The sequence below is a fragment of the Pseudorca crassidens genome, chromosome 12, assembly GCF_039906515.1.
Source record: "Pseudorca crassidens isolate mPseCra1 chromosome 12, mPseCra1.hap1, whole genome shotgun sequence".
NCBI lineage: Eukaryota > Metazoa > Chordata > Mammalia > Artiodactyla > Delphinidae > Pseudorca > Pseudorca crassidens.
Window position 1 is genome coordinate 52,066,236 of NC_090307.1, and position 24,564 is coordinate 52,090,799.

The window sequence follows — 24,564 nt, forward strand, 5'->3', positions numbered from 1 at the left end:
GCCTATAAAGTTGGGCACATGAACAAAAACCTTATATAAAATACATATCTCGGAGGCCCTTCTTTGGGTGTCAGTGGCCAGAGGTCCAGCTTAACTGCTGGAGGTGAGTCTTGCACAAACAGGGAGGTTTTGTGTGAGGATGTCTCTCAAGGTAGTTTCTGTTTTGCAGTTGTGGCAGGATGAGGAGTAAAGATTCCGGAAGCAAAAACAAGCTGTAACAGAACCTTCTCCCCCTCTCCAGCGTGTTCTACGTCTTCTACGAACAGTACCTGACCATGATTGACGACACTCTCTTTAACCTCGGTGTGTCCCTGGGTGCCATCTTCGTGGTGACCGTGGTTCTCCTGGGCTGTGAGCTGTGGTCGGCAGTGATCATGTGCGTCACCATTGCTATGATCTTGGTCAACATGTTCGGCGTCATGTGGCTCTGGGGCATCAGTTTGAATGCGGTTTCTTTGGTCAACTTGGTTATGGTGAGTCCTGGTCCACTCAGTTTGTCCCTCACTCCTTATGTCACTGCTGTACATTGTTTCTTGGGGTGAGAGATCAAGGCCAGCTCCTGCTCTTGGCGCACATGGTCAGGTGGGGTCAGTGGCAGGTGGAGTTGGACGTGGGTGGTACGTATAGCAATGGAAATGTGAGGTCATGGTCTGGCTTAGGCATTCTGCCTTTAAATTATTATTCTGGGGCTTCCCTGGTGGCGCAGTGGTTGAGAGTCTGCCTGCCAATGCAGGGGACACGGGTTTGTGCCCCGGTCCGGGAAGATCCCACATGCCGCGGAGCGGCTGGGCCCGTGAGCCATGGCCGCTGAGCCTGCGCGTCCGGAGCCTGTGCTCCGCAACGGGAGAGGCCACAACAGTGAGAGGCCCGCGTACCGCAAAAAAAAAAAATTTATTATTCTGAAGGGTGCTTTGCCAAAGTATGTAGCCTGATGACAGCATGATGTTCAGTTTTCAGTTAGAAAAACTGCCCCTTCTCAGTGGAATTTTCTGACCAAGGCCTTTTGCCTTCCATGTGGTTGCCAGGTGCTTTTTAATAGTCTTGAATATGTGCACATTTGAGAAAGTATTAACAGAAAACAGACACAGTGCATCTGCTCTTCAGATACGAACTGAACGTGGCTTCAGGGGGAGTGGTAGTGAGGCCCAGCTAAAGAAATGACAGTGTGCTGGCTGGCTGGGGGTTGGGGGGAACTTGAGAGGTTTCAGCTGTTTCTCCGTAATAGAGGCAGATCTGCTGGAGGAAACTGTGCCTGGAGGGTTCCACACGCTTCCTGGGACAGTTTTAAGTTGGTGTGATGGGAGCTTTGTCCTGTAAGTTAGAGGCGGTGCTCCGGGCTCCTTTACCTCCCAGGTGCCCTGATAACCACAGATCCCAGGAAAAGGGGTGGTTGCTTTTACTGTTTTTAACTGGAGAAGGGCAGTTGTAAAGGAAGCACTTTATTTCAGAGCTGTGGCATCTCCGTGGAGTTCTGCAGCCATATCACGAGAGCGTTCACGGTGAGCACGAAGGGAAGCCGCGTGGAACGGGCAGAAGAGGCGCTCTCCCGCATGGGCAGCTCTGTAAGTACAGCCCGAGCAGATGACTCGGGCAGATACCTCACCGCGAAGTACCCAGCTTGGTGACTGAGTGTTTCTCAGGAGAAGGAACTTTAAGATTCAGTAGGGAAAGCAGAATTGTATCTTTTACTTAGCAGCAGCTCCTAAGGATTATAGGTTTTCAGGCAATTCATGAAATAGCTGTATCTTGCATAGAGCTCCACCCTGAAATTCTTTAGAACTGTTACTGCTGGAGACTCCTTTGCAGACGACAGTATGGCTGAAGCAGTAAAACAGAGAAGTTTGATTTGAGAGCCGTTTAAAACCCAAGCCAGCCATGTGTGCTGAAAAGCAGGGGAGCTGCCATGCTTGGAGCCCAGTGTGCAGTTTGTGGTTCACATTTGGAGAATCTTCTCAGGCTAAACCAGGATACAGGACTGAACTATGAGCCAGTTACTTTACCACCAGACAACACTGTTACAGAGTAACAACAAAAAGTGTGTAATAAGTAGCACTGCCTAAAAAAATAGTACATACCTTAATTGAAAAATAATGCTGTTGGAAAAATGGCACTGATAGACTTCAGGGCTGCCATGGGGTCTGTGCAGAATACACAGCTTTTACCCTTATTACACCTTTTTTTCCCCTCAGATTCATAAGTAGCAAATAAAACAATTTAGGCAGAGCCTAATGCTACTTAACAGTAAATCTGAAAGCTGGGGTTCGGTCCCCCATTACTTTGGACCTTGGCTTTTAAGAAATCCCTCTATGAGGAAGTGTTCAGTTACGGTAGGTGATAAAAGTTGCTTCTAACCGCATCTCTCTTCTCTTAGGTATTCAGCGGAATCACACTAACGAAATTTGGAGGCATTACGGTTTTGGCCTTCGCCAAATCTCAAATTTTCAAGAGATTTTACTTCAGGATGTATTTCGCTATGGTCTTACTGGGAGCCACTCATGGATTAATATTCCTCCCTGTCTTGCTCAGTTACATAGGTAAGAGTTTTTATTTTTAACCTAGTGGGATGGAGGAAGCATGATACTAAAGGAAAAGGATACCTTGAAACATTCTTTTGAAGTATTTGAATGTACTTGTACTGATGGTCATTTGATAAATAACACTGAGTAAAAAAACTTCTAAGAGAAGAACTCCAATCCTGGGGCTTCCTGTTCGTCCATACTACTTCATTAGAAAACTGGAGGCCTCGCGTCGTCAGATTGGAAGTGAGTTTGTGCGTCAGCAGCCCAGGGCTCCTCCCTGCTGAGGTGAAGGACACGCGTCCAGCCACAGCCCAGCGGTGCCCTGGAACAGCTCTCATTTCCATTCGCTGTTCTAGCGGAACACTGCCTCTGCTGGTCACCTCTAATTTGGAGTTCTCCTTAGGATCTTTTTGCCTCTGTGGTCACTTCAGCTTCTGTAAATGACCTGTGGCTGAAAGAACAGTACTAATTTGCTTGATATATAGCTTTGTGATTAAGAAAATGAGGGGTTTTTTTTTCCCCCTTAATCTCTGGGGGATAGGAAGTTGTGTTAGAGTAGAAACTATCTCCTTTTCTCCTAAAGAAATGATCCCAAAGTTCATTCTTTTTATCCCTCACAGGACCACCGATAAATAAAGCCAAAAGTTTGGCCGCTCAAGAGCGACACAGAGGTACAGAGCGAGAGCGGCTCCTCAATTTCTAGCCCGCTCACGGGCTTCGGAGACTCTGCAGGTCAGGTAGTCGGTTTACCACTGGACAGCAGCTGCGTTGTCAAGGCTCAGTTGAACCCTGAGTGCGAGCAGATGTCAGGCTATTAACAGGAGCAGATGTCAGGCTATTAACAGCAGCAGCTTCGGCCATAGCGCTTGTAAACTCAGGAATGCAGACTCTGCCTTGAAGCAGTATTACTGAGCCTGGAGGTAGCCCCAAGACGCTGGAGCGCCTTCCGGTTCTCCAGGAACAAAGCCTTGTTCTCGGGCAGGCAGAAGGGACCGCTAGGAAGGCTGCTCTCTGCTCACTGACACTTTCTAAAGGCCAATCAATGCAATGTTTCTCCTTTTGTAGGAGTAAGCCATCACACAAGTTCTATACCGTATTTTTAGTAACATTGGAGGATGTCGTAGATATACTTTATTACAACATCTTGTAGTTTAAAGAGCTTTATTAACGCAATAAATTAACTTTGTACACATTTTATATATATATAAAAAGAAAAACTAGCAAGTGACCTCAGAATGTCGTAGGCCTCATTAGAGCTTGGTCTCCAAAAACCTGTTTGAAAAAAGCAACGTGTTCTTCACAGTGTTCTCCTGTGAAGGAAAATACAGATTTAATCTGTTAGACAAGGCACGAAAGGAGGAAAACGAGAATGAACACTTTGCAGCTCCTAGATGTGGATACTGGGTTTTGACTTATTTTTCTTTCATAAAATACTTTGTTTTCCTAAGCTCTTGAGTTGTCCTTTCTGTTTACCCAGCTTGTGCCATTACAGAACCTTTACAGCCCCAAGCAAACTGCCCTCTGCCCTGAGAGATGGGGGAGAAGCAGGGTGATCAGTGAATGCTGGGAGCCCTGGAAGAGTTACAGGTTCCTCCCCATCCTAAGGAAGAGGGTGCTTTAGATGTCATAACTTTGGAGATAAGAGTGCTTAACCAATGCTTTCTGCCTAAAACTAAAACATCAACAAGCCCCAGGCCATTACAACCCTCCGCAGCCATTTCCTGTCTTGTTCCTAATTCTTCAGAAAGGGCCATTCCAGGCCCAGATGTCAAACGGAGCTGGGCCCAGGCCACCCTACCTTCCACCCCGACACCCCACTGCAGTTCCAGAGCAGAACTCCAGTTCCGTCAGCACCTTGAATCCACTCTCACTACAACAGGCTAAGGATTATGCGGGCTGGTACAAAATTTTGTTTTTTAAAAACTAACCCGAGAGTTCTCCAAACCAAAAGGCTTCTCGCCCCCCCAGCTGCCAGTGCTCTCCTGCTACTGTCCGAGTCTCTGGTCGCCCCAGGTCTTTTCCCTGCAGCTATATTCTCACCTGGTGTGAAACTAGGGTTCCCTCGCAAACGCTGGTTTCGCTGTTCAAAAAACCGGAATATAGTGTAGAAAAGCATGTGGTCTTCAGTCTGCTTTGCAGCATCTAAAAATTTTCGTGCAGAGATGTTGTCATGGCCACCAATGCCCCGAATAAACCTTAAGGCAGCTAACACTTGGTGTTTGGAAAGGAGAACTTCTACTATTTCATCATTTGCTGTGGAAAGTCGCTAGAAGTAAGGGAGAAAGAGAAATCCGGGTCAGTGCAAGTAATAGGAACATGCTTCTATGGGGTTTAAAACTCTGCTGTATCAGAGTTACCTTCAACATATCCAGAGACAGCTGATGAGCAGGAGGGTAAAAACTTTCCAGGGAGAGCAGCAGACAAGCCTGGAAGACCCATTTTCAGATTAGATTTGCCGTATGTTGAAAGGTCAAATTTTAAGTCACAAAAGTAAAAATTGGGTGGTACTTACCAAAGGCTTCGAGTCGCTGAGGACATGGTACTGCAGGAACTGGTGCAGCGTGTAGAATAGGTTGTGCTGGACGAGCGTCTTGATGACAAGCTCGTGCAAATAATGCTGAGACAGAGACATAAGGAGAGATGGTGTCCACGTCGCCCAACTACGACAGACTAGAGGCTCAGTATGCCGAGGACCACGGCTGCTCTAAGTGACGGGTGAGAGAACCCAACCTGGCCTGAAACTGCTCATTCCACCTGAGAACGTGGGGTCACGTGAGGAGGGTCACTGAGTCTGAGGCAGGTGTGCAGACTCTTGTGGCGTACAGAGAGTCATCTCAGTTAGGCACTGACAGTGCTTTTACTTGAACAATCCCCTGCCCCTCTAACGTGGGACCACAGATGCTGGCTTGAAGGTACCTGTACTGTGATCTGAAACTGGTTCAGAGAGCGGATATATTCCATGAGCACGGCTATCATGAATTTCTGAGGCATCTCCTACAGAGGGGAAAAGTGTTTAGAACCAGAGTGGCAGAGGAGGCTCCGTGTAACAGCTCCTTGTTTATCCGCCCCCCTGCTTCCAGGGTTCTACTTGGCTGCTTTTGCACAAACCCCTCCAGAACCTCCCCAGTCGGGGATCATCTTTAGGCCTGTGTATTAGAAGCCAAACCATAAGCATTCAGTCCTCACCCAAGATAACCCAGTTACTCTAATCACATTCTGAGTTCTACTCGTTTTCCTCAGTCCCCTTCAAATGAGATCTTTGTTTTGGGAACCTTCAGTCCGGAAGGGGCGGCGAGCCTCCCCTACCTTCTTCTCCGCAAACGCCGACAGCACGTGGGTGTACATGTCAGACTGGTCGACCACAGCCTGGGTGCGCGCCGGCCTCCTGAGGAATGGGCCGCTCCGGCTCTGCCCCGCTTCCAGTGCCTGCACAATACATCACAGACGGGGACCTCAGTCGTCTTCCGGGACATGGCGTGTTCGCAGTTAATCCAGAAAGACTGAACCCCTAGATGCTGGGAGCCTAAGACGTGAGCAGAGGATGACACTTACTTCATTACTTGGACAAAACTCTTTCCTGTGCTGGCCGGGGAGGAGTTTAGGAGGTCAGGAAATACACCAGTGTTCACGGATGGAACTAAGAAGCCTAAGTCATAGTTTTACCGAGACTTTTATTTTTTAAATTTTTGGCTGCACCGCGCCACATGCAGGGATCCTAGTTCCCATACCAGGGATCGAACCTGTGCCCCCTGCAGTGGAAGCACAGAGTCTGAACCACTGGACTGCCAGGGAGACTTTTTTTTTAACCTCTTAAAATAACTCCCTAATTTTGTTAATCACAGACCACCTAGCATTTGGGTTATCCCTGAGTAGCTGAAGGGGATGGGCGTTCTGGGGTTTTTGTTATTGTTTAAAACCACTTCCATTTTTAGCCTTTGGACTAATCAGATTCTTGAAGTGGAATCATTCATTCCACTTCTCCTGAACTTATTTCTAGCTTCAGAAGATACAATAACAGTACAGCAGACCCCGAGAAGCCATGCTAATTTTTTCCAGCCCTTCACAACACGCACTTGAGCCCACTAGAGGAAAAGCACAGTGCTGACGCTGAGTCACCACAGTCCTGAGGGGATGCTGACTGGGTGCCAGGACACGTCTTATTCTTTATAGCTAGTACATCCTCAAAGGAAAGGAAGAACAAGCAGCAAAATGATTATATTTCTGATTTACTGAGTCTAGGCTCTGGATTGGCAGAAAGACATATAAAATAACCAAACTGAGACTGCTTTTTTTTATCCATAAAATAAAGGCAGACCAAGGAGCTATCTACGTGTAAGATCAAACATAGATTAAAAACAACAAAAGCAGGCTTCCCTGGTGGTGCAGTGGTTAAGAATCTGCCTGCCAAAGAAGGGGACACAGGTTCGATCCCTGGCCCGGGAAGATCCCACATGCCGCGGAGCAGCTAAGCCCATGCTCTGGGCCGCAGCTACTGAGCCTGCGCTCTAGAGCCCGTGCTCCGCAACGAGAAGCCACCGCAATGAGAAGCCCGCGCACCGCAATGAAGAGTAGCCCCTGCTTGCTGCAACTAGAGAAAGCCCGCGTGCAGCAACAAAGACCCAACACAGCCAAAAGAGAAAATAATAATTTTTAAAAAACAACAAAAGAAGGTGAAGACATTAAGTGATGTTCAGCCTCTAGCTCATGGGACACAGGGACTCTGATTTACGTTCCCCCTACGGCCGGCCACCTTGCCCTTTGGCACACAGCAAACCTCAGTGGTGTCATTCTGTCAGAATCTTGTGTCATAATTACACAGACAATATACCCGGGGTGGAGCAGGGAGGAGGCCCTCGTCAACTTACCAGTGTGTAACTCTGCTCGGCGTCCAGGTACTTCTTATACTCCTGGTTGAGTTTATCAAAAACGGTGGCTATCACAGGCAGCGTTGCTCTGTCTGACTCTGTCAACACTGGAAGGAGTCAGGGTTCACACAGGTCGGCCAACCTTGCGTGAACTTTAGAACTTAAACACACTGTGAGAGAAATGACTCATTTCCGGGGGCCACCAGGGCATTCGGAGAAACGGTGTAGAGACTGGGGCACAAGGGCTCTCGCCAGCCCTTGCCGGTTACTAACGTAGCTACGGAGGGCGTCAGAAGATTCTCAAAGTAGGTATAAATGTCGTGAGTGACTTGGATTCTGAAACAGGTTTGTTTTCAAGCTGGGGAGGGCAGCCTCTACCCTCACGTGTGCCCATGTTTAGTTTAGTCTTTGCCCAGGAAATGTCTTGTAGAGACAAGTCATTTTTATACTGAGCAGCCTTTCCAGGGGGTTAAATAATCCACTTGTCACTAAGCCAACCGGCTGCAGACAAGATAAAAATGTGGCCCGTCTCCCAGTGGGCGGCGCAGGCAGTGTCAGGAATCAGACCGCAGGGTGAGGACCCCACTTACTCTGCGAGCACACCGACAGGACGACGGTCTTGCATTCCCTTCTCTGGAGGAGGAAGTCCATGAGCCTGCCTTTATCTGGCAAGAGGTTTACTATGGGCTGAAGTTTCACCTGGAGGTTCCAGAGGTAACCTGGATTGAGAGGCAGCAAATTTAATAGTGGGACGCAAACCAAAACAAAAGCCCCAAAGCTGGTTCCCCTCAACATTCATGGGGGGACGTGCTGCAAAGCACAGCCAGTGGCTGCTTCTCACGCCAAAGCACAGGCTGCGATGTTCAGGACACGTCTGACGACAGTGGGACTGGCAGCCAAAGCACCCCTGCGTGTCGGCAGACTCCTCAGAGTGACCCTCCACGCGCCCCCGTGGAGTGTCTACTGCATACAGACAGGCGACCCCTCCCCGCACCTGACCAACCCCCTTGACCCTGAAGGGAGAACGGGTGTCTGCAGGGCACGAACTTTGGTCCTGGGCTCCGGTTTCTCCTGCTCTGGCTCATTGGTCACAAGGCAATTCCTGAGGCTCCCGAAGGAGCTCCGTAACTCAGCCATCCACCAGCCCTGAACCTCCTGACGCCCACACTGCCGGGCAGGCGGGCAGAGCCCTTCTCAACCGGGGCTCCAGGAGAGGAGAACCAAAGGCTTCACTGGAAATGATCTGAGTCACCCCTTTCTCAAGCCTCCCAGGGCTGGCACCCCTCAGGACGGACGGGAGACTGCCAGCAAGCCCAGCTTCCTAACAGCGTGACCCCCACCACGACCCACCTTGGCTCGCACTGATGATGATGTCGGGTTGAAAGACAATCCAGGATGAAGAATCTACATGTTATAGGAAATTCTAGACCAGGAAGAGATGAAGACAAAAGGCAAACCCAGCTCCCGTTAGCATCCTCCCACCCTGTTTGCTGAGGCCGCCCTAGGTGCCCGGCCCTTGATGGGAAGGAAACCCCACAGGCGCTTCCCACGACATTATTCACGCCTGACCGGGGGCTCAGACCACCCTCAGACCCCAGTGTAAGGAGAGGTGACAGCTCCCCTGTTGTTCCCAGCCAAGGCCTTCGGAAAGGATACAGAGTTTACACGGGATGGGGGACTGGCTGGTCACGGGAGCAGGACCTACAAAGAGAGGAGACACGTGTGTGTGAGGGCTGGTGACGCGGCCAGAAAGTGCTGCCAATCCTGGGACGTAAAGGTAACGCTTAATGCTTCCTTCAGTAAATGTTCATTCAACTGTAGTTAAATAACGAAGAAGTGAACTGTCGTGTCCACTGATAACACCTGTAAGGAGGAAGCGGGAAGTCGAGAACCATCCATGAAGATGTCTCGCCAAGGAGAAAGCAGGTCAAGGTTCAATTCACAGCGTTTTCTTTTTTACACACATGCACATTAAAGAACTGAGAAATTCACCTGAGTGATTCAGAATCAAATACTCAGATAATTCACTGAGACTATTTCAAACAAAGTGTTTTGTGGCTTAATTATCTAAATAATGAGCTCAATTCTCCACTGCACAGTGTAGGTCCAGGCAGAGATCTCACCTGGGAAGCAGACCCCCCCATAAAACCCTCACGTGACAGGGACTCACAACTACCAGTGACATTGCTCGAGTGTGTATGTCTGGGGGGGAAGCCCGCAGTAACCTTGATAAATACGGCCTGCAAACTGAACATGACTATTCCTAGTTCTGTTCCAGCTACCCAGGTACAATCGGAAAATAGGTTTCAGTCGGCAGGTTGGAAAAGGTGGTAATTTTGCACAGACCCCCCAGTAGAGGACAGGGCCAGACCAGACAAGCTGAGGCAAAGAACACTTGCGCTTGGAACCTACGAGTGAGGGTCCTACACGTGGGCCTTGACTGGCTACCCATCACGTTGACTGAATGCTTTGGTTTTGAAAGCCCCCAGGTGATCCTAACGTGTAGCCTACTCGAGAGCCACTGGTTGGACAGACCAAAACCAGAAGGGGAAACGAGGGAGGCTGGCTCTTCCCCAAGTTGCTGGTCTCGTCTTTCAAAATAGTCCAACAAGCTCTTCCTGACCTGCGACAGTGCACCTGTGACAGCATACCTGCAACAGCTCAGATGGGCAAGATACAAAGATGCTACAAACCTGTGAGGGGCTTGGAGTCTAGCAGGAAAAACAAAAAGTCATTAACCACAAAAAACGCTTTGCCAACCCACTCTAGAAGCCCAGAGATTCACGGACTCTTGAATTCTTATTAATCTCTGGGCTCTTGTTTTAGCCACACCTGGCCTTTGCTTTATATCAACAGCCAATCAGAACCTGACTACCTTCTTACTGGTCCTAAACAACTGGAACAGAGCTGAAGGACTGAAACGTTTATAGTTGTTTCTGCCCCAATTCACCAGCAGTTACCTTCATGCTGAGTGAGCAGCAGATACAAGCCAACCATTTGACACAATCTACTCTTCTAAACATCACTACCTGGGAAAAGGAAGAAGCTGGAAAGAACAGAGGACCAAGAGACCTAATCAAATGTGCGAACTACAGCTGGCCCTCGAACAAGGCGGGTTAGAACCGCATGTATTCACTTATACAGGGATATTTTTTTTCTTTTTTTAAAAATTTATTTATTTTTGGCTGTGTTGGGTCTTCGTTGCAGTGCACAGGCTTCTCATTGCAGTGGTTTCTCTTGTTTTGGAGCACGGGCTCTAGGCGCACGGGCTTCAGCAGTTATGGCATGTGGGCTCCAGTAGTTGTGGTTCGCGGGCTCTAGAGCACAGGCTCAGTAGTTGCGGTGCACGGGCTTAGTTGCTCCGCGGTATGTGGGATCTTCCCGGACCAGGGCTCGAACCCGTGTGCCCTGCATTGGCAGGTGGATTCTCAACCACTGCGCCACCTGGGAAGCCCGGGAATATTTTTCAACAGTAAAACCCACTGTGGTTGGTTGAATCCTTGTATGCAGAACCTCGGCTATGGAGGGCTGACATAAATTACATGTGGATGAACCCCACTGTTCAAGGTCCCACTGTAGCTTATTCTCACACCCTGCTCAGCTTCTGGCTCAGCTGGCAAGTGCTCCTGCTAAACCATCAGCCAGGGCCTGATCTGATTCTTCCCTGTGACAGGTACCAGGATATCCTGCCAGCAGGCGAGGCTGACACACCAAAGCTATCTGACGGGGATTCCTTTTAACAAAACGCTCCTCCCAGAGTTCCAAATGTGTGCCATCTGACTATGGTTTACACACTGAAACTTCAACTAGCTTACTCTAGACTCCGGTCTCCTTGAAGAGAATATGATTTGAGTTCGATTACATTGGGAAAAAGCAAAAGGAACCAAATGGTTTCTTTCCCTTTTTCTGAAATCCTGACCCTCTCTCTTCTCTGACTTCCTACTGCCACCTCTTCAGGTTGGAGGAGTGGTTCAGAATAACCTCAGAACCGCAGCCTAAGTACTTACTGTGACCATCAGTCAAGGGAAAACGCAGTATTTATTATAATTATGACGCAGAATGTGAGAAAGATGAGGAAAAGCGATCCCAGGTTAAAATAACAGCCATGAGCAACCAAATTTAACCTCAGGGCCACAGAGCACAGACCAACAGAAACGTCAAGGTCTTATTCAACATTAAAAAAACCTCTGGGCTTCAATGGGTAATCACAACTCTCCATTTTAAAGCTCAGAGAAGAGAATCGTTCTATTTTCTTCAAAGGAAGAGTCTTCTCTCTTACAAAACACTTTTCACGAGACTTCCCTGGCGGTCCAGCGGTTAAGACTCTGCACCTCCACTGCAGGGGACGCAGGTTTGATCCCTGGTCAGGGAACTAAGATCCCACAGGACCAAAAAATAAAAAAACACTTTCACAAGAACACAATTTTAGCTTAAAGAATCAGCAGGAGTATCATTTAAAAAACAAAACAAAAAACAGAATCACCCCTTGCAAAAGCAAACAGATCTGGGAAGCCCTTTATCTGCTCCCCCATCCATGCACACACGGAGATTCCCTTTTACCTGCCACAGGGATCTGATAGGGCTGAATGGATCGAGCTGGAAGCACCGGGTGATGGAGGGTAACGGTGCCATCGAACTCCCCCCTCAGCTTGATATCAAATATCACTGATGTCTGAGGGGGAGAAAGACAAGACGGTGATATCAGACAAACCACGGTTCCACTCGTCCCTCTCGTGACCTCACACCTGCCGTTTGGGGTCAGCTGAAGGAGCCCCGTGTCTGCGTTCCACCCCTGCACGCTGGTTCTTATTTGAGGAGGGACCTGCTGGAACATCCCAGCTCTCTTGTACATGTCTATCAGCTCTCAGAAGTATTCCTGGAATCTATGACATGCTGCCTCTGAAGAGCTCCATCTTTATTAGTTATCGACACGGGTGTCACCAGCCTCCAGGAGGCAAGGAGGGAAGTGGCTTGTCTCCCACCAGACACCCAGCTGATGGGGTAGAAGCAGCAGGATCATTCTAGTTCTTTCTCCGTGGCCACAGAGCCTCAAAACCATCATCATCTACACTCACAGAGGAAGAACAGGGCTCATGTGCTCACACAACACACTGGCTCGGCAGGGAATCCCCAGCTTAGATGATTCGACCAAATAATTGTTCCAAAGTCCAATCTCCTCACATGTGTTACTTTGTGAAACAGTTTTTAATTATGTTAGTCAACTGGTAGGGTTTTCCTAAACCATCTAGAAATCCAAACCCATTCTACCTGGAAGATCAAAACTTTGAGCATAAAAAGCACTTTCTAGTCTCTTTCAGAATATTTTGTCCATTTTCACAGCTCTTTCAAGCAGGACAGCCCCCAACACTCGTACCTCCGTGTCCTGATGATGAACGACCACCAGGTTGTCCACCACGTTCAGGGCGAACTTCCCTGTCCGGTTTAACTTCAGTATGTGCATCTTTTTACAGGCGCCTTCTCTGTAGGACAACAGAAAGGTCAAAAAATAGATCGACAAGCTTTAGTTCATATTTTACAATCGGAGAAGGGGAAGAAAGCATTAAATATACCGTGGTAGGTGATATAGGACTACCTCCGCTCCAGTACTATTGGAGGTCCGAGAATGATGCCTCAGGAAGAGAACATATAGCTGTCCGTATCTAATCACAGAACAAAGAGACGTAAGTCATGCTGGCTGTTTGACGTCCCTCCATTCTAACTGCAGAGTTATAAGGCCATAGTTAAGTAAATTAAGAGATATTTACTTAATGGGGTATTTTGCAGCCAACAGAAATATTTACAAAAACAGTGCAGTTAGCTTAAAAATAAAAAAGCCTATTATAAAGTTAAGTGAAAAGGGGGGATGCAAAGCTAAATATAGCTTGGGCTTCCCTGGTGGTGCAGTGGTTAAGAATCTGCCTGCCAGTTCAGGGGACACGGGTTTGAGCCCTGGTCCGGGAAGATCCCACATGCTGTGGAGCAACTAAGCCTGTGTGCCACAACTACTGAGCCTGTGCTCTACAGCCCACGAGCCACAACTACTGAAGCCTGTGCACCTAGAGCCTGTGCTCCGCAACAAGAGAAGCCACCGCAGTGAGAAGCCTGCACACCGCAACTAGAGAAAGCCCACGCGCAGCAACAAAGACCCAACGCAGCCAAAAATAAAATTAAAAAAAAACTAAACTAAATATAGCTTGATCACAATATTTCAAAAGAAAAACACAAACTTCTGCAGAATGACTTATGCAGAATGTCCAAAACTACTGGAACGAAATACATGTTGTCAAATAGCTGCCCTTGAGTAATATGCTAAGTCCATTTTCTTTTTAACTTTCTGTAATTTCCCAGTTTTATATAATGAGTACATTCCTTAATCACAGGAAAATATTATCACTCTTGACTTTTAAGCCTCATCTGATACATGTTGCCATGACCAGTTCCTGCATGTACACTTTTATTCCAGGAGTTCACACTTTGCTGGGGCTGCCTCAGGGACAAGGAGGAGACTGGGGGAAGGGTCTCCCCCTTTGCAAGGACTGTTCTCATTTTATCTTTTTCTAAACCAGGATGCCGCAGATTTCTTAAAAAAAAAAAAGCATTCTAAATGCTAAAAAATTTTACTGTTTGGAAACCACTGTTTTAGGCCATAGAAGAATCAGAATTAATTTAGGAGCAAACTGTTTATATTTGTTGAATATGGGTATATAGGAGATTCTTTGTATCAGTTTCTATTCTTGTGTGTTTGAAACTTTCATAATAAAGTTTTAAAATTTGAGATATCTGCATTTCCAAATGAAAATATACCTTCCTACATAAGTAATTCAGGTCTACATTTGTTAGATCAAAAATGTAAACTATGTTTTTCTTTAGAACAAGTATGACATATTTTAGCTAAAAAATAATGTGTGATAAGTTTTGACTCACTGACTGAAAAGAAATTTCTAAAACTAAGAAACCTAAGAAATAAATTGGTTCAATGTTCTCATTTTATCAGACTAGAATGGTGAAAAATTCCCTAAGATCACAAAGTTAATAAAATCAAAAAAGAATGTCAAGAAGATGACGGGCTTTCTACATTCCTAAGATCTGGGTACAAAGCAGGGAAGGTGGAGTCCTTATCCTGTGTTCCAAGGCTACTGGAGCACGGGCAGCCCTGGAGTTCTTACAACATGCTTCTTCTATCATGATATCCCTGAAAGCAATTATGAGAAGGAATTCTCTCAAAGAACAGACATACATCGTCGCCATGGCAATGTCTCTCTCTGAGAGGCTCAGTTTAGTTGACTTAGGTGCAGCTGGTAATTCGATCTCAAACTTGGGCAGCTTTGACATAGTGCCAGCCTGTTTGGGGAAGAAAAAAGTTTTAAGAAAAGCTTATTAAACCTCCTCTGATGTTTTAGCACTCCCCACATCAAATCATTGAGGATATACACGCACTATGTCTTTCCATCCTTTCCAGGGTCCCAGGGGCCTGTCCCAAGAAGGACTCATTCTTGGCGGTGATGGGATGGTACGGGGTGCCCTCTAGTGGTCGGAAGTGGCAAGGCTCTTGTTGGAGGAACGTGCCCCTTTGAAGTTACTGGATCAGTTAGGAGGTTAGAGGAACGAGGTAGGAGGGGAAATTTTTTTAAAGGGAAGCTGACTCTTACCCGGAAATAGAAGGGCTGCAGCACATTTCCAAGCACCGTGGTGGACAGCAGAATCACAGCACTCTCGGGACAGTACATGTACCAGTTCACATTGATGTTCTGGCTCTTCAGGAGTTTCAGATTCCGTTTCTCTGGTAATACCTGATGCAAAGTTCAAGAAACAGAGCCTTCATTTAAAAACAGCAAATGGGGCTTCCCTGGTGGCGCAGTGGTTGAGAGTCCGCCTGCCGATGCAGGGGACACGGGTTTGTGCCCTGGTCCGGGAAGATCCCACGTGCCGCGGAGTGGCTGGGCCCGTAAGCCATGGCTGCTGAGCCTGCGCGTCCGGAGCCTGTGCTCCGCAACGGGAGAGGCCACAACAGTGAGAGGCCCGCGTACCGCAAAAAAAAATAAATAAAAACAGCAAATGGGGAATTCCCTGGTCGTTCAGAGGTTAGAATTCCACGCCTCCACTACAGGGGACACGGGTTCAATCCCTGGTTGGGGAACTAAGATCCTGCATGCCACGCGGCTTGGCCAAAAACAAACACAACAGCAAAGTGTCTGAAGACTGGGACTTCCCTGGTGGCACAGTGGTTGGGAGTCTGCCTGCCAATGCAGGGGACATTGCATTGTCCCTTCCCAGGTTCGAGCCCTGGTTGGGAAGATCCCACATGCCATGGAGCAGCTAAGCCCATGCACTGCAACTACCGAGCCTGCGCTCTACAGCCCACGAGCCACAACTACTGAGCCCGCATGCCATAACTACTGAAGCCCGTGTGCCTAGAGCCAGTGCTCTGCAGCAGGAGAGGCCACTGCAATGAGAAACCAGCGCACAGCAATGCAGAGTGGCCCTCGCTCACCGCAAATAGAGAAAGCCCATGCGCAGCAATGAAGACCCAACGCAGCCATAAATTAAAAAAAAAAAAAAAAGTCTGAAGACTGACACAGTAAATGAAGAAAATAATAAAAAGAAGAAAAAACCCAGTAGGTTAAACAGAAAAAAATAATCATTTTTATTTATCACAGCTACCATTTATCCAGCCCTGTGCTTAGCGCTTCCAAATCTTAGCTCGTTTACTCTCTCCACAACGCTGAGAGCTGGGCATCATTAGGCCAATTTGAGGGGAGAAAATAAGGCTCGGAGAGGCGAGGGGACCTGCCTCCCCAGTGACGGCCTAGGCAGCCCACTTCACTGCAGGGCAGGGCTGAGCCTCCTCATTCCCAGGCACCGTCCACCGAAGGGCAGGGAGGAGCAGCATCCTCACTGTCACGGAAACGGTCAAAACAAACCCGTGCCCCTGGAGCCACGCGCACCGAACCAGGCACCACCCAGCCTGCAGTCTCAATTTGAGGCTGGGAGGGGCTCCCTTCTTCTAACAGACGTGTTCATGAGACTCAGCATGCAAACCTAGTATTTTATAATCAAGGCACATTTCAAATATACTCTCAATCTTCTGATACATTAAGGAATGCTGAATACAGCCCCAAGATGTTAATGCTCCCAGAACACTGCCCTGCAGAACAGACCTGGAAGTCAGGGTTGGGGGTGTGGGTTTCTCGATAATCCAGGTACAATAAAATAAAGATGTGATAGAGTCCTCTTTCTTTCTAACTTATTTCTTGAAGATCTGAAAACCATCTAGATGACCTGAATGGACACTTTTCTACTACTGAGAACAGAAAGCTATACTTTTAAATGATTGCCCGAGGGAACCCTTCTGTAAAGCAAGCAGTCATTTCCTTGCTATCATAGGTACAAAATTCTATTTCTGTACGTATGGGATTCGAGTAGTTTTTCTTTCCTTCTGCTGGTCAGCTAAGGTTCTGATTACAGCCCTACAGCAAAGCACCACAACATTCACTTTGCACACTGTTACACAGGTATATCTCCTCCATTAGTACATTCTAAATTACACTGCTTTCGTTAGGGCAACAAAGATAACACCTGTAAGAATACTAACACTCTCCACATTGGCTCCACTTAGCAAGATCTCAGAAGCTTTCCCAATAGGTCAGGCAGCTAGAACATACTAGAAGATAAAGAGGAAGGTGCAAAGTAAAATCAGTAGAGTGAAAAGGCAACCTACGGAACGGGAGAAAACATTTGCAAATCATCTATCTGATAAAGGGTTAATATCCAGAATATATGAAGAACTCCTACAACTCAACAACAAAAAGAAATAACCCAAATAACAAAGCACTTGAATAGACATTGTCCAGAGCACATGCAAATGGCCAACAAGTCATGAAAAGTTGTTCAACATCACTAACCAGAGAAATGCAAACCAAAACCACAATGAGACACCGTCTCACAACCAGCAGGATGACCGCTATCAATAAAACAGAAAACAACTAGTGTTGGTGGTGATGTGTAGAAACTGGAACCCTGTGCTCTGTTGGTGGGGATGTAAAATGGCATAACTGCCATTGGAAACAGTATGGAAACAGTATGGTAACCCCTCAAAAATTAACAACAGAATTACCACAGGATCCAACAATCCCATTTTAGGGGTATATACTCAAAAGAATTGAAAGCAGGGTCTCAAAGAGAGACTTACACACTCGTGTTTCTAGCAGCGTTATTCACAATAGCCAAAAAAATGGAAGGAATCCAAGTGTCCATCAGTGGAAGAACGGATAAACAAAATGTGGTGTATGTATAACAATGGAATATTATTCAGCCTTAAAAAGGAAGAAAATTCTGACACATGCTATAACATGGACAAACCTTGAGGGCATTATGCTAAGTGAGATAAGACAGCCAGAAAAAAACAAACATTGTATGATTCCACTTATATGAGGCAGAGGTCCTTAAAGCAGACAAATTCATAGAAACGGGAAAAACAGTGGTTACCACGGGCTGGGAAAGGGGAAATGGGGGAGTTGTTGTTTAATAGGTACAGAGTTTCAGTTTTACAAGATGAAAGTTCTAGAGATCTGTTTCACTACAATATGAATATATTTAACACTAATGAATTGTACACTTAAAAAATGGTTACGACGGTAAATTTCACGTTATGTGCTTCTTATCACAAAAAGAATTCTTTTTAAGAGGAAGAGGCAGTTCAAGAGGAAACACAAATGTACAATACACAAAAGGTGCTTACCTCCCTCGTAATGAAACATACAAATTAAAATGGCTTTCCACCTCTCAGACTGGCAAATGCCTACAGACTTATAACATCCAATTCTGCTAAAGGTTTGGAAAATGGAGATTCCTACATTGCTAGTGAGAATGCAACTTCTAGAAGAAATTCAGTGATATCTTTTCAGCTTTCTAGATGTTTGTACCTAGGCTGTAATTTCCCTTCCAACAACTGCCTCACCTAAGAATATAAAACAATGGTTACAAACCCGTTCACTGCTTGAAATCACTGTAGCATTGTTTGTAATCACTAAAAAGTGAAAACAAGCATGAAGTTCAACAGGAACTGGTTAAACGGTAGCAGGTCCACACGACAGAACAAATATGGAAAGACGTCTAACGACAGCTATGCCAAAAATAATAAATAAATAAAGCCACAAGTTTATATACAACATAACCATTTCTGTAAAATAAACAAATGTTGCTCCCTGAGTAGGAATGAAATGGAGGAACATGCATCTAATGGTTACTTCTAGGGACTACAGGGGACTTTTACCTTCCATATATCTTGGTAACGTTTGAATGTTTTACAAAAAACATGTATTACTTGTACTTAGAGAAAAAGAACAAAAACCCAAACGGAAGACTAAAGCTCTGGAATCTCAAAATATCTATCTAGTGCTGAACTCAAAAGGCGGCCCAAACACGATCACAGACCTTTCTCTAGCGCATGTAATAATACAGTACCTGGTAAAACTCGATTCCTTGATCTGTGATGAAGACAATTTCAGTAGAACTGGTCCAGCAGAATCCTAGTATGTTGGCATTCTTGGTCTGAAAAGAATTGTAAAAGATTCTTTTTAATTAAAAGAAACAAAAGATGTATGTATAATTCTCTTCAAAAGCTTAAAATACCTTGTTGTTTGTATTGCTCTTTAATAAAAGTTACCGAGATTTGATTACTTATGAACAAATCAAACTTTCTTTTAAATACACCGCTCCCAGATTTTCACCTGTAACGCCTCACTGAGGCACTTGAATCTGAAGTCCTTCTCGTCAACAGGACAGAGAGAAAGGCAACTGCCCAGCACTCACTGATACCAACCTCTACTTTAGGAATCAAAGGACAGCTGACACTCTGAGTCAAACACATCATAAAAGCTGGCGTTATAAAAGTATAAAGGCCTAAAGGTTCTCTGTGGCTCTTGCCCCAAATGGGGTTGGAGGCCTTGAGCCCCGTCCCAAGTCACGTGGTGAGCAGCAGCAGTGGGAGCCGAAGGGCAGCTGGGCCAGGGCCAGGGCTCTGCTGCACACAGAGCACCCGGAGCTCTGCCAGGGGCTCAGGCGTTTGCAGATGGGCCCCTCCTTGCTGAGGGACCCACCTGGATCCCCAATCAGCAACACCGTCACAAAAATGAAAAAGCCATACCCTATCCACCTGCAGCTTCTGTGGGTTTCCCGGGTGCCGCGATGCCCGCTGAGCTGAGCCCCCACTAGCCTAGCTCATCATAGCCGGCAAATCTAATTAAAATGGATTAGAATCTCCACCGAGGGAAAGAAGGGAGGGAGGAGGGAAGGGGAAGGACACGAAGAGCACAAGTCGAGAAAAGAAAACATGGTCAGGAAAAAGGGAAAAAGAACTCCTTTTCCAAAAACCTCCAAAGAGGCTGCTATCGCCGCCCAGCAGAAAAGGGCAGGGGCAACAGGAAGACGACAGCCACCAAGTGCTGACGTGGCTCGGTGTTCAGCATCCTGCATCCATTTAATTCTTCCAGCTCCATCTTACAGACGAAGAAACAGGCTTTAAAAACTTTAAGAAGTGTCCAAAGTCAGAGCCAACGTGAGGCAGATCCCAGCATTCAAGCACAACCTGCTTCCAAGTTCGTGCTCTGAATGACCACGCTACCCTGCGCCTCCACCCCTGGAGCTAACGCTCACCAGCTGGGAAAGGATCAGGCCCATACCTTGCACTCCTGCGTGTACTCCAGCTGAGAACTATCCGGGGTAAAATTAGAAAAATCCTGGAAAACAAAAACACGCACGAGGAGAAATGTGGACTGGGCAGCATACTGCCGACCTACTTTGGTATACAATGAGACAAGAGAAAAAGACAAATAAATTTAAAAAGTGATCAGAAAAAAAACCTGACAAAACCCAAAGACAGGAAAAATAAAAAGACTGATTTGGACAATCTGCCCCCTTAATAGCAGCAGGCCGACAGTTCAGTTTTTTTAAACGAGTTAATCCAAATACTGTTAGGGTTTAGAAACTGATTGAGAATTCATTCCTCAAATGGTTGATTTCAGAGAAATGGGTTGCTGTATTTTACTAGGGGCTTTCCAAAAATTTTAGTAATTAATACTTGACAGAAGGAAACAGGATTCTGCCTCCTTCCCGACAGCTTTTCCTCTACTTCACAAATGGCGATGGTGAAGATTTATGAAGACTAAAATGCTGACAGGCTGCTCCAGCTTTGAATATCTGCTCCTACTAGGTTGAGCATTCAAAGATGAGAGAAGTGAATAAATGGAGTTACTCTGGTAAGCTTAACTCACAAAGTCTCCAAAGATATGCTTCACATAACCTATGGTGCTGGCTGTCAATCAATACGAAAGATACCTGAGGTTCCAACTTACTTTAAAAAAAAATTAAGTAAAAAATTAAGTAAAAAAAAACTAAGGCCATAAGTATTTACCCATTTAAATGTCTTTCTCACCTTCAAGAATCCAAAGGCTCAAATACAATGCAGCATAACTATAGCTTCCATGACATTAAAATAATAAATGGTTCCTTTAACACTGGAATTTTGCAATTCATTCTCTTCCAAATGTACTTCTAATGTCCTTTTCTTCATACTGTATTTAAAGATATGTCTTACCACGGTCTTTGAGGTCCTCTGAACAGCCAATATCTTATTTTCTAAGGAAAACTTAATGCACTTCACTTCTCCTTTGTCCTCCATTCTTTAAAAGAAGAAAGAGCAGGTTATGAGTTACACTTCAAAACTGCATTCTAGCATCTAACATTTTGTGAGAAGAAAACAGGCAAGTTAAATATTCAGGAAGGGACTTCCCTGGTGGTGCAGTGGTTGAGAATCTGCCTGCCAATGCAGGGGACATGGGTTCGAGCCCTGGTCCAGGAAGATCCCACATGCCGTGGAGCAACCAAGCCCATGCGCCACAGCTACCGAGCCAGTGCTCTAGAGCCCACAAGCCACAACTACTGAAGCCCATGCGCCTAGAGCCCGTGCTCCACAACAAGAGAAGCCACCACAATGAGAAGCTCACGCACCGCAACGAAGAGTAGCCCCCGCTCGCCGCAAATAGAGAAAGCCCACGTGCAGTAAGGAAGACCCAGTGCAGACACACACACACAAAAAAAATTCAGGAAGCAGCAAATCTTAGTTTAAAATTAAAACTATGTTTCTGAAGCTATCAGTAGGACTGCTTTTCTTATTTTATTTTTTTTTTTTTTTGCGGTACGCGGGCCTCTCACTGCTGTGGCCTCTCCCGTTGCGGAGCACAGGCTCCGGACGCGCAGGCTCAGCGGCCATGGCTCACGGGCCCAGCCGCTCCGCGGCATGTGGGATCTTCCTGGACCGGGGCACGAACCCGTGTCCCCTGCATCGGCAGGCGGACTCTCAACCACTGCGCCACCAGGGAAGCCCTACTTACTTATTTTTGATTGACGTACAGCAGTGCTTTTGAAAGGAGTCTACTCTTTGCCACCCAGTACCCAATGGGCTGCACCGCCAGGTGGGCTCCACCTCGGGTCTCACAACTGCCTCAATCGGACGTTACATGGGAAGTCAAGAAATGGACCACAGAGGAAACTCTCAGAGGAAAGGGGATGTTCACTGTCCTGACTGGTGATGGTTTCATGGATACACGTGTCGAAACTCATCAATTGCATATGTCAAATATATGCAATTAATGATAATTAGACCGCAATCAAGCTATTAAAAGTAAATAAGATGTTTTTTTAAAAGAGGGTTAAGTTCAGTATCTCCCCCCCCAAGCCTTCCTGAGCCCCTTAATCTGGATCATCATGGCCTCACCCTCACTTTCCACACCCAAGAGACCACCAAGTCTTACCCCAGACCTTCTTAAGCAACCTTCCAGTGCCTATTGTTTGCTGGTCTACAGTGCCTTCAGGTTGGTCTTCCCTGCCTGCTCAGATCATAGCAATTGTCTCTTAATGGGATCCCTGACTGACAGGCTCCCAGTAATCAAGCTTCAATGCTGCAACAGTGCGCTCTTTAAAAACACTGATCTCATCATGCCACGCCCCACCTTTACCTTCAGGAACGAGATAAAGCCCGAAATCCACAGCAGAATATAGCCGACTGCTGCCAGAGGTCACACCACCACCCACCCCTTCCCTGCATGAAACCTCATTTTCAGTCACACAGACTCGGAGTCCCCCCAGCACGGTGCCTGCATGTCTTTTTGTTCCCTCCATCTGGAAGCCTCTTCTCTTCTCTACCTAGAATCTTGTCTTTCAAGCCTCGCTCCACTCTGAGGCCTTCCCCCGCCTGGGCAGTGGTCTTCCCCAGCCCGTCCCAAGACAAATGTCCATCTCTTCTCTGTGGCCACATTCTGAACAGAGCACTACAGCACCTACCACAGTAAACTGTATGAGTCCACTCACCTGCCTCCCACTCTAAATGTATGACTTTTCTAGAAGGGAGCCAAGCTAACTGAAAGCCTTCCCACACCTGATGCCCAGCACAGGGGCTGCAATCAGTGTTTTCCAAACAAATGATGATCATAGAAAAAGAGGCTGCTTCATTTTCTGCTTCAAAAACTGTTTCCTATTTACACAAGCCAATTGTAAAATGTAAAATGAGGGCCTACACTGTACTTTCCCCTTCTGTAATCAAAAGAGTTAAGGTGACCAGATAGTTTATCATCCAAACTGAGATACCTCTGAAAGTAAAAGAGGCTGCTATTCATTTCCCTTAAGCATAGTGGAAGCTGAGATTTTAATGCACTTTATTAGACGGGAAACACTGACCTAGGAATCTTCTCCACCTCCCAAACGCTCTGCAAAGACCCTTGGCCCAGAGAGGAAATGAAGGCCCTCCCCTCAAGAAACCGGAAATAGGCACATCAACGCACCCAACCGGCTAATTTCAAGTGTCAGGAAGTAGGTGCCCTGCGCTGGAGTATCTGGATCCCAAAACAACAGGGAAGGCCTCCACACGTTCACTCTGCAGGAGGTACTGAGATGTACCACCAAGGCTGCACAGCTCCCTTTTCCTACAGACTGGGATATGCCCCCCACTTCAGCCCTCTTAGCGGAGACAAGGACAAAATTTAAAACAATCTTCTGAACGACAACAGAAAAACACCATTTTGTTTACATGCTGAAATATTCTGAAAACGTCAATACAATCATTACCTAAATGAGATGGGATTCCTGTCATCTGGGCCTTTAACTACCACTCCAGTAGCTCCACCGGATCGAACAGCAAAAACCTGAGAGGGAAAAGCAGCAACGTTTTAACGGCCTGAACTTTTAAAGGCTTTAGACACATATACCAACCTGCAACGATGATTTCTGCTACACCCTACCCTTGGTTCAACTGAACTAACGTGGCGCATAGCAAACTGCAGAGGCTTGGTGTCCACACGAATCTTCAGAAAAAAGAGAGTAGAGACCAAAAAAGTCTCCCATTCCGAGAGAAGCCCGCCGAGCGAGGCTCCAAGTTTTAATCCGTTTCGGCAAAGGCGACGCCGCGGCACTTGCGCACACCCTGCTCCTCCTCCCCGCTGCCCCCCGCACCCCGCCCCTTTACAAAATTCCGAGAATAATGAAAATCTCAACGTCTAAATCTTTGAATGCAAGGGAAACTAATGACAAATACAGACAACAAAAGGAGCCGAGGAAACACCGGAGTGCTACCAGCTGATCACACCGGCCGAGGGGCGCAGGGTCGGCGCGGGGGCTGGGGTCCGCCCCGCTGTCACTTCGTGGGGGGGAAAGCCCCGGCCGCGGCGGAGCCTGGTCCCACAGGAAGGGCGCGGATTCCGCGCCCGCACGGCAGGAGAGGCCCCAGGCCTGGTCCCCGGGCTCCCGGCCCTAGCGCGCGGGACACCTGGGGGCACCGGGGGCGGCGGGCAGGGCGCGCCGGGCCGCGCGGGGGAGTAGGGCGCGGGCCTGCCCGCACCTGCTTGTTGGCCTCATCGAAGAAGACGCAGTTGACCGGGTTCGCCTTCTCGAAGTGCACCGGCCGCTCGCACAGCTCCAGGTAGTAGTCCTCCTCGCCCATGGCGGGCGCCGCAGCGGCGGCGGTGGGCCCGGGGGCGGCCGCCAGCGTGGAGCTGAGCTAGCGGCACCCGGCGCTGGGAGTCCGGCAGTGCGGCGGCGGCGGCGGCGGCGGCGATCTCGCGGGCTCTGAGGCCGCTTCCTGGTGCCACGCCCCCAGCACTCCGGCACGTGACTCGCGGCGCCGGCCCCCT

General features: G+C 47.3%; 2 protein-coding genes across 6 annotated transcripts in view; one reads left to right on the forward strand and one right to left on the reverse strand.

Moving 5' to 3' along the window:
* Window positions 1–3,966, forward strand: part of NPC1 (NPC intracellular cholesterol transporter 1) — a 47,755-nt gene extending 43,789 nt beyond the window's left edge. The window contains exons 22-25 of one of the 3 annotated variants that reach the window (XM_067699504.1): window positions 242–473; window positions 1,449–1,562; window positions 2,372–2,534; window positions 3,140–3,966. In XM_067699504.1, coding sequence (XP_067555605.1) covers window positions 242–473; window positions 1,449–1,562; window positions 2,372–2,534; window positions 3,140–3,222 — 592 coding nt within the window. In that variant the 3' untranslated portion in view covers window positions 3,223–3,966. Of the gene's footprint in view, window positions 1–169; window positions 474–1,225; window positions 1,314–1,448; window positions 1,563–2,371; window positions 2,535–3,139 lie in introns of those variants that run through there. The other 2 variants (XM_067699505.1, XM_067699506.1) reach the window with 2 other exon arrangements.
* On the reverse strand, window positions 3,664–24,483 carry RMC1 (regulator of MON1-CCZ1). 3 transcript variants are annotated; one of them, XM_067699507.1, is made up of 20 exons: window positions 24,273–24,483; window positions 23,504–23,580; window positions 20,979–21,063; window positions 20,065–20,121; window positions 18,848–18,934; window positions 15,034–15,174; window positions 14,622–14,725; window positions 12,955–13,044; window positions 12,759–12,864; window positions 11,945–12,056; window positions 9,041–9,085; window positions 8,735–8,788; window positions 7,975–8,103; window positions 7,385–7,491; window positions 5,826–5,945; window positions 5,436–5,513; window positions 5,032–5,136; window positions 4,877–4,945; window positions 4,560–4,785; window positions 3,664–3,829 (listed from the first exon to the last, which is right to left on the reverse strand). In XM_067699507.1, exons 1-20 carry the CDS (start codon window positions 24,372–24,374, stop codon window positions 3,750–3,752), a joined length of 1,974 nt encoding a protein of 657 aa, XP_067555608.1. In that variant the 5' UTR covers window positions 24,375–24,483; the 3' UTR covers window positions 3,664–3,749. The 3 variants fall into 3 exon arrangements, with proteins under 3 accessions (XP_067555608.1, XP_067555610.1, XP_067555609.1); XM_067699509.1 differs by lacking the exon at window positions 24,273–24,483 and adding an exon at window positions 23,698–23,832; XM_067699508.1 differs by lacking the exon at window positions 24,273–24,483 and adding an exon at window positions 23,677–23,823.
* Between the last annotated feature and the right edge of the window lie 81 nt (window positions 24,484–24,564).

Excerpts from the sequence above, each read along its gene's own strand:
- RMC1 (XM_067699507.1), bottom strand. The coding sequence starts at position 24,374 with ATGGGCGAGGAGGACTACTACCTGGAGCTGTGCGAGCGGCCGGTGCAC. Across the intron at positions 20,122-20,978 it reads AGAGGACCTCAAAGACCGTG|GATTTTTCTAATTTTACCCC; the intron begins GTAAGACATATC and ends TTTGTTTTCCAG. Across the intron at positions 12,865-12,954 it reads GTCCTATATCACCTACCACG|AGAAGGCGCCTGTAAAAAGA; the intron begins GTATATTTAATG and ends GTTGTCCTACAG.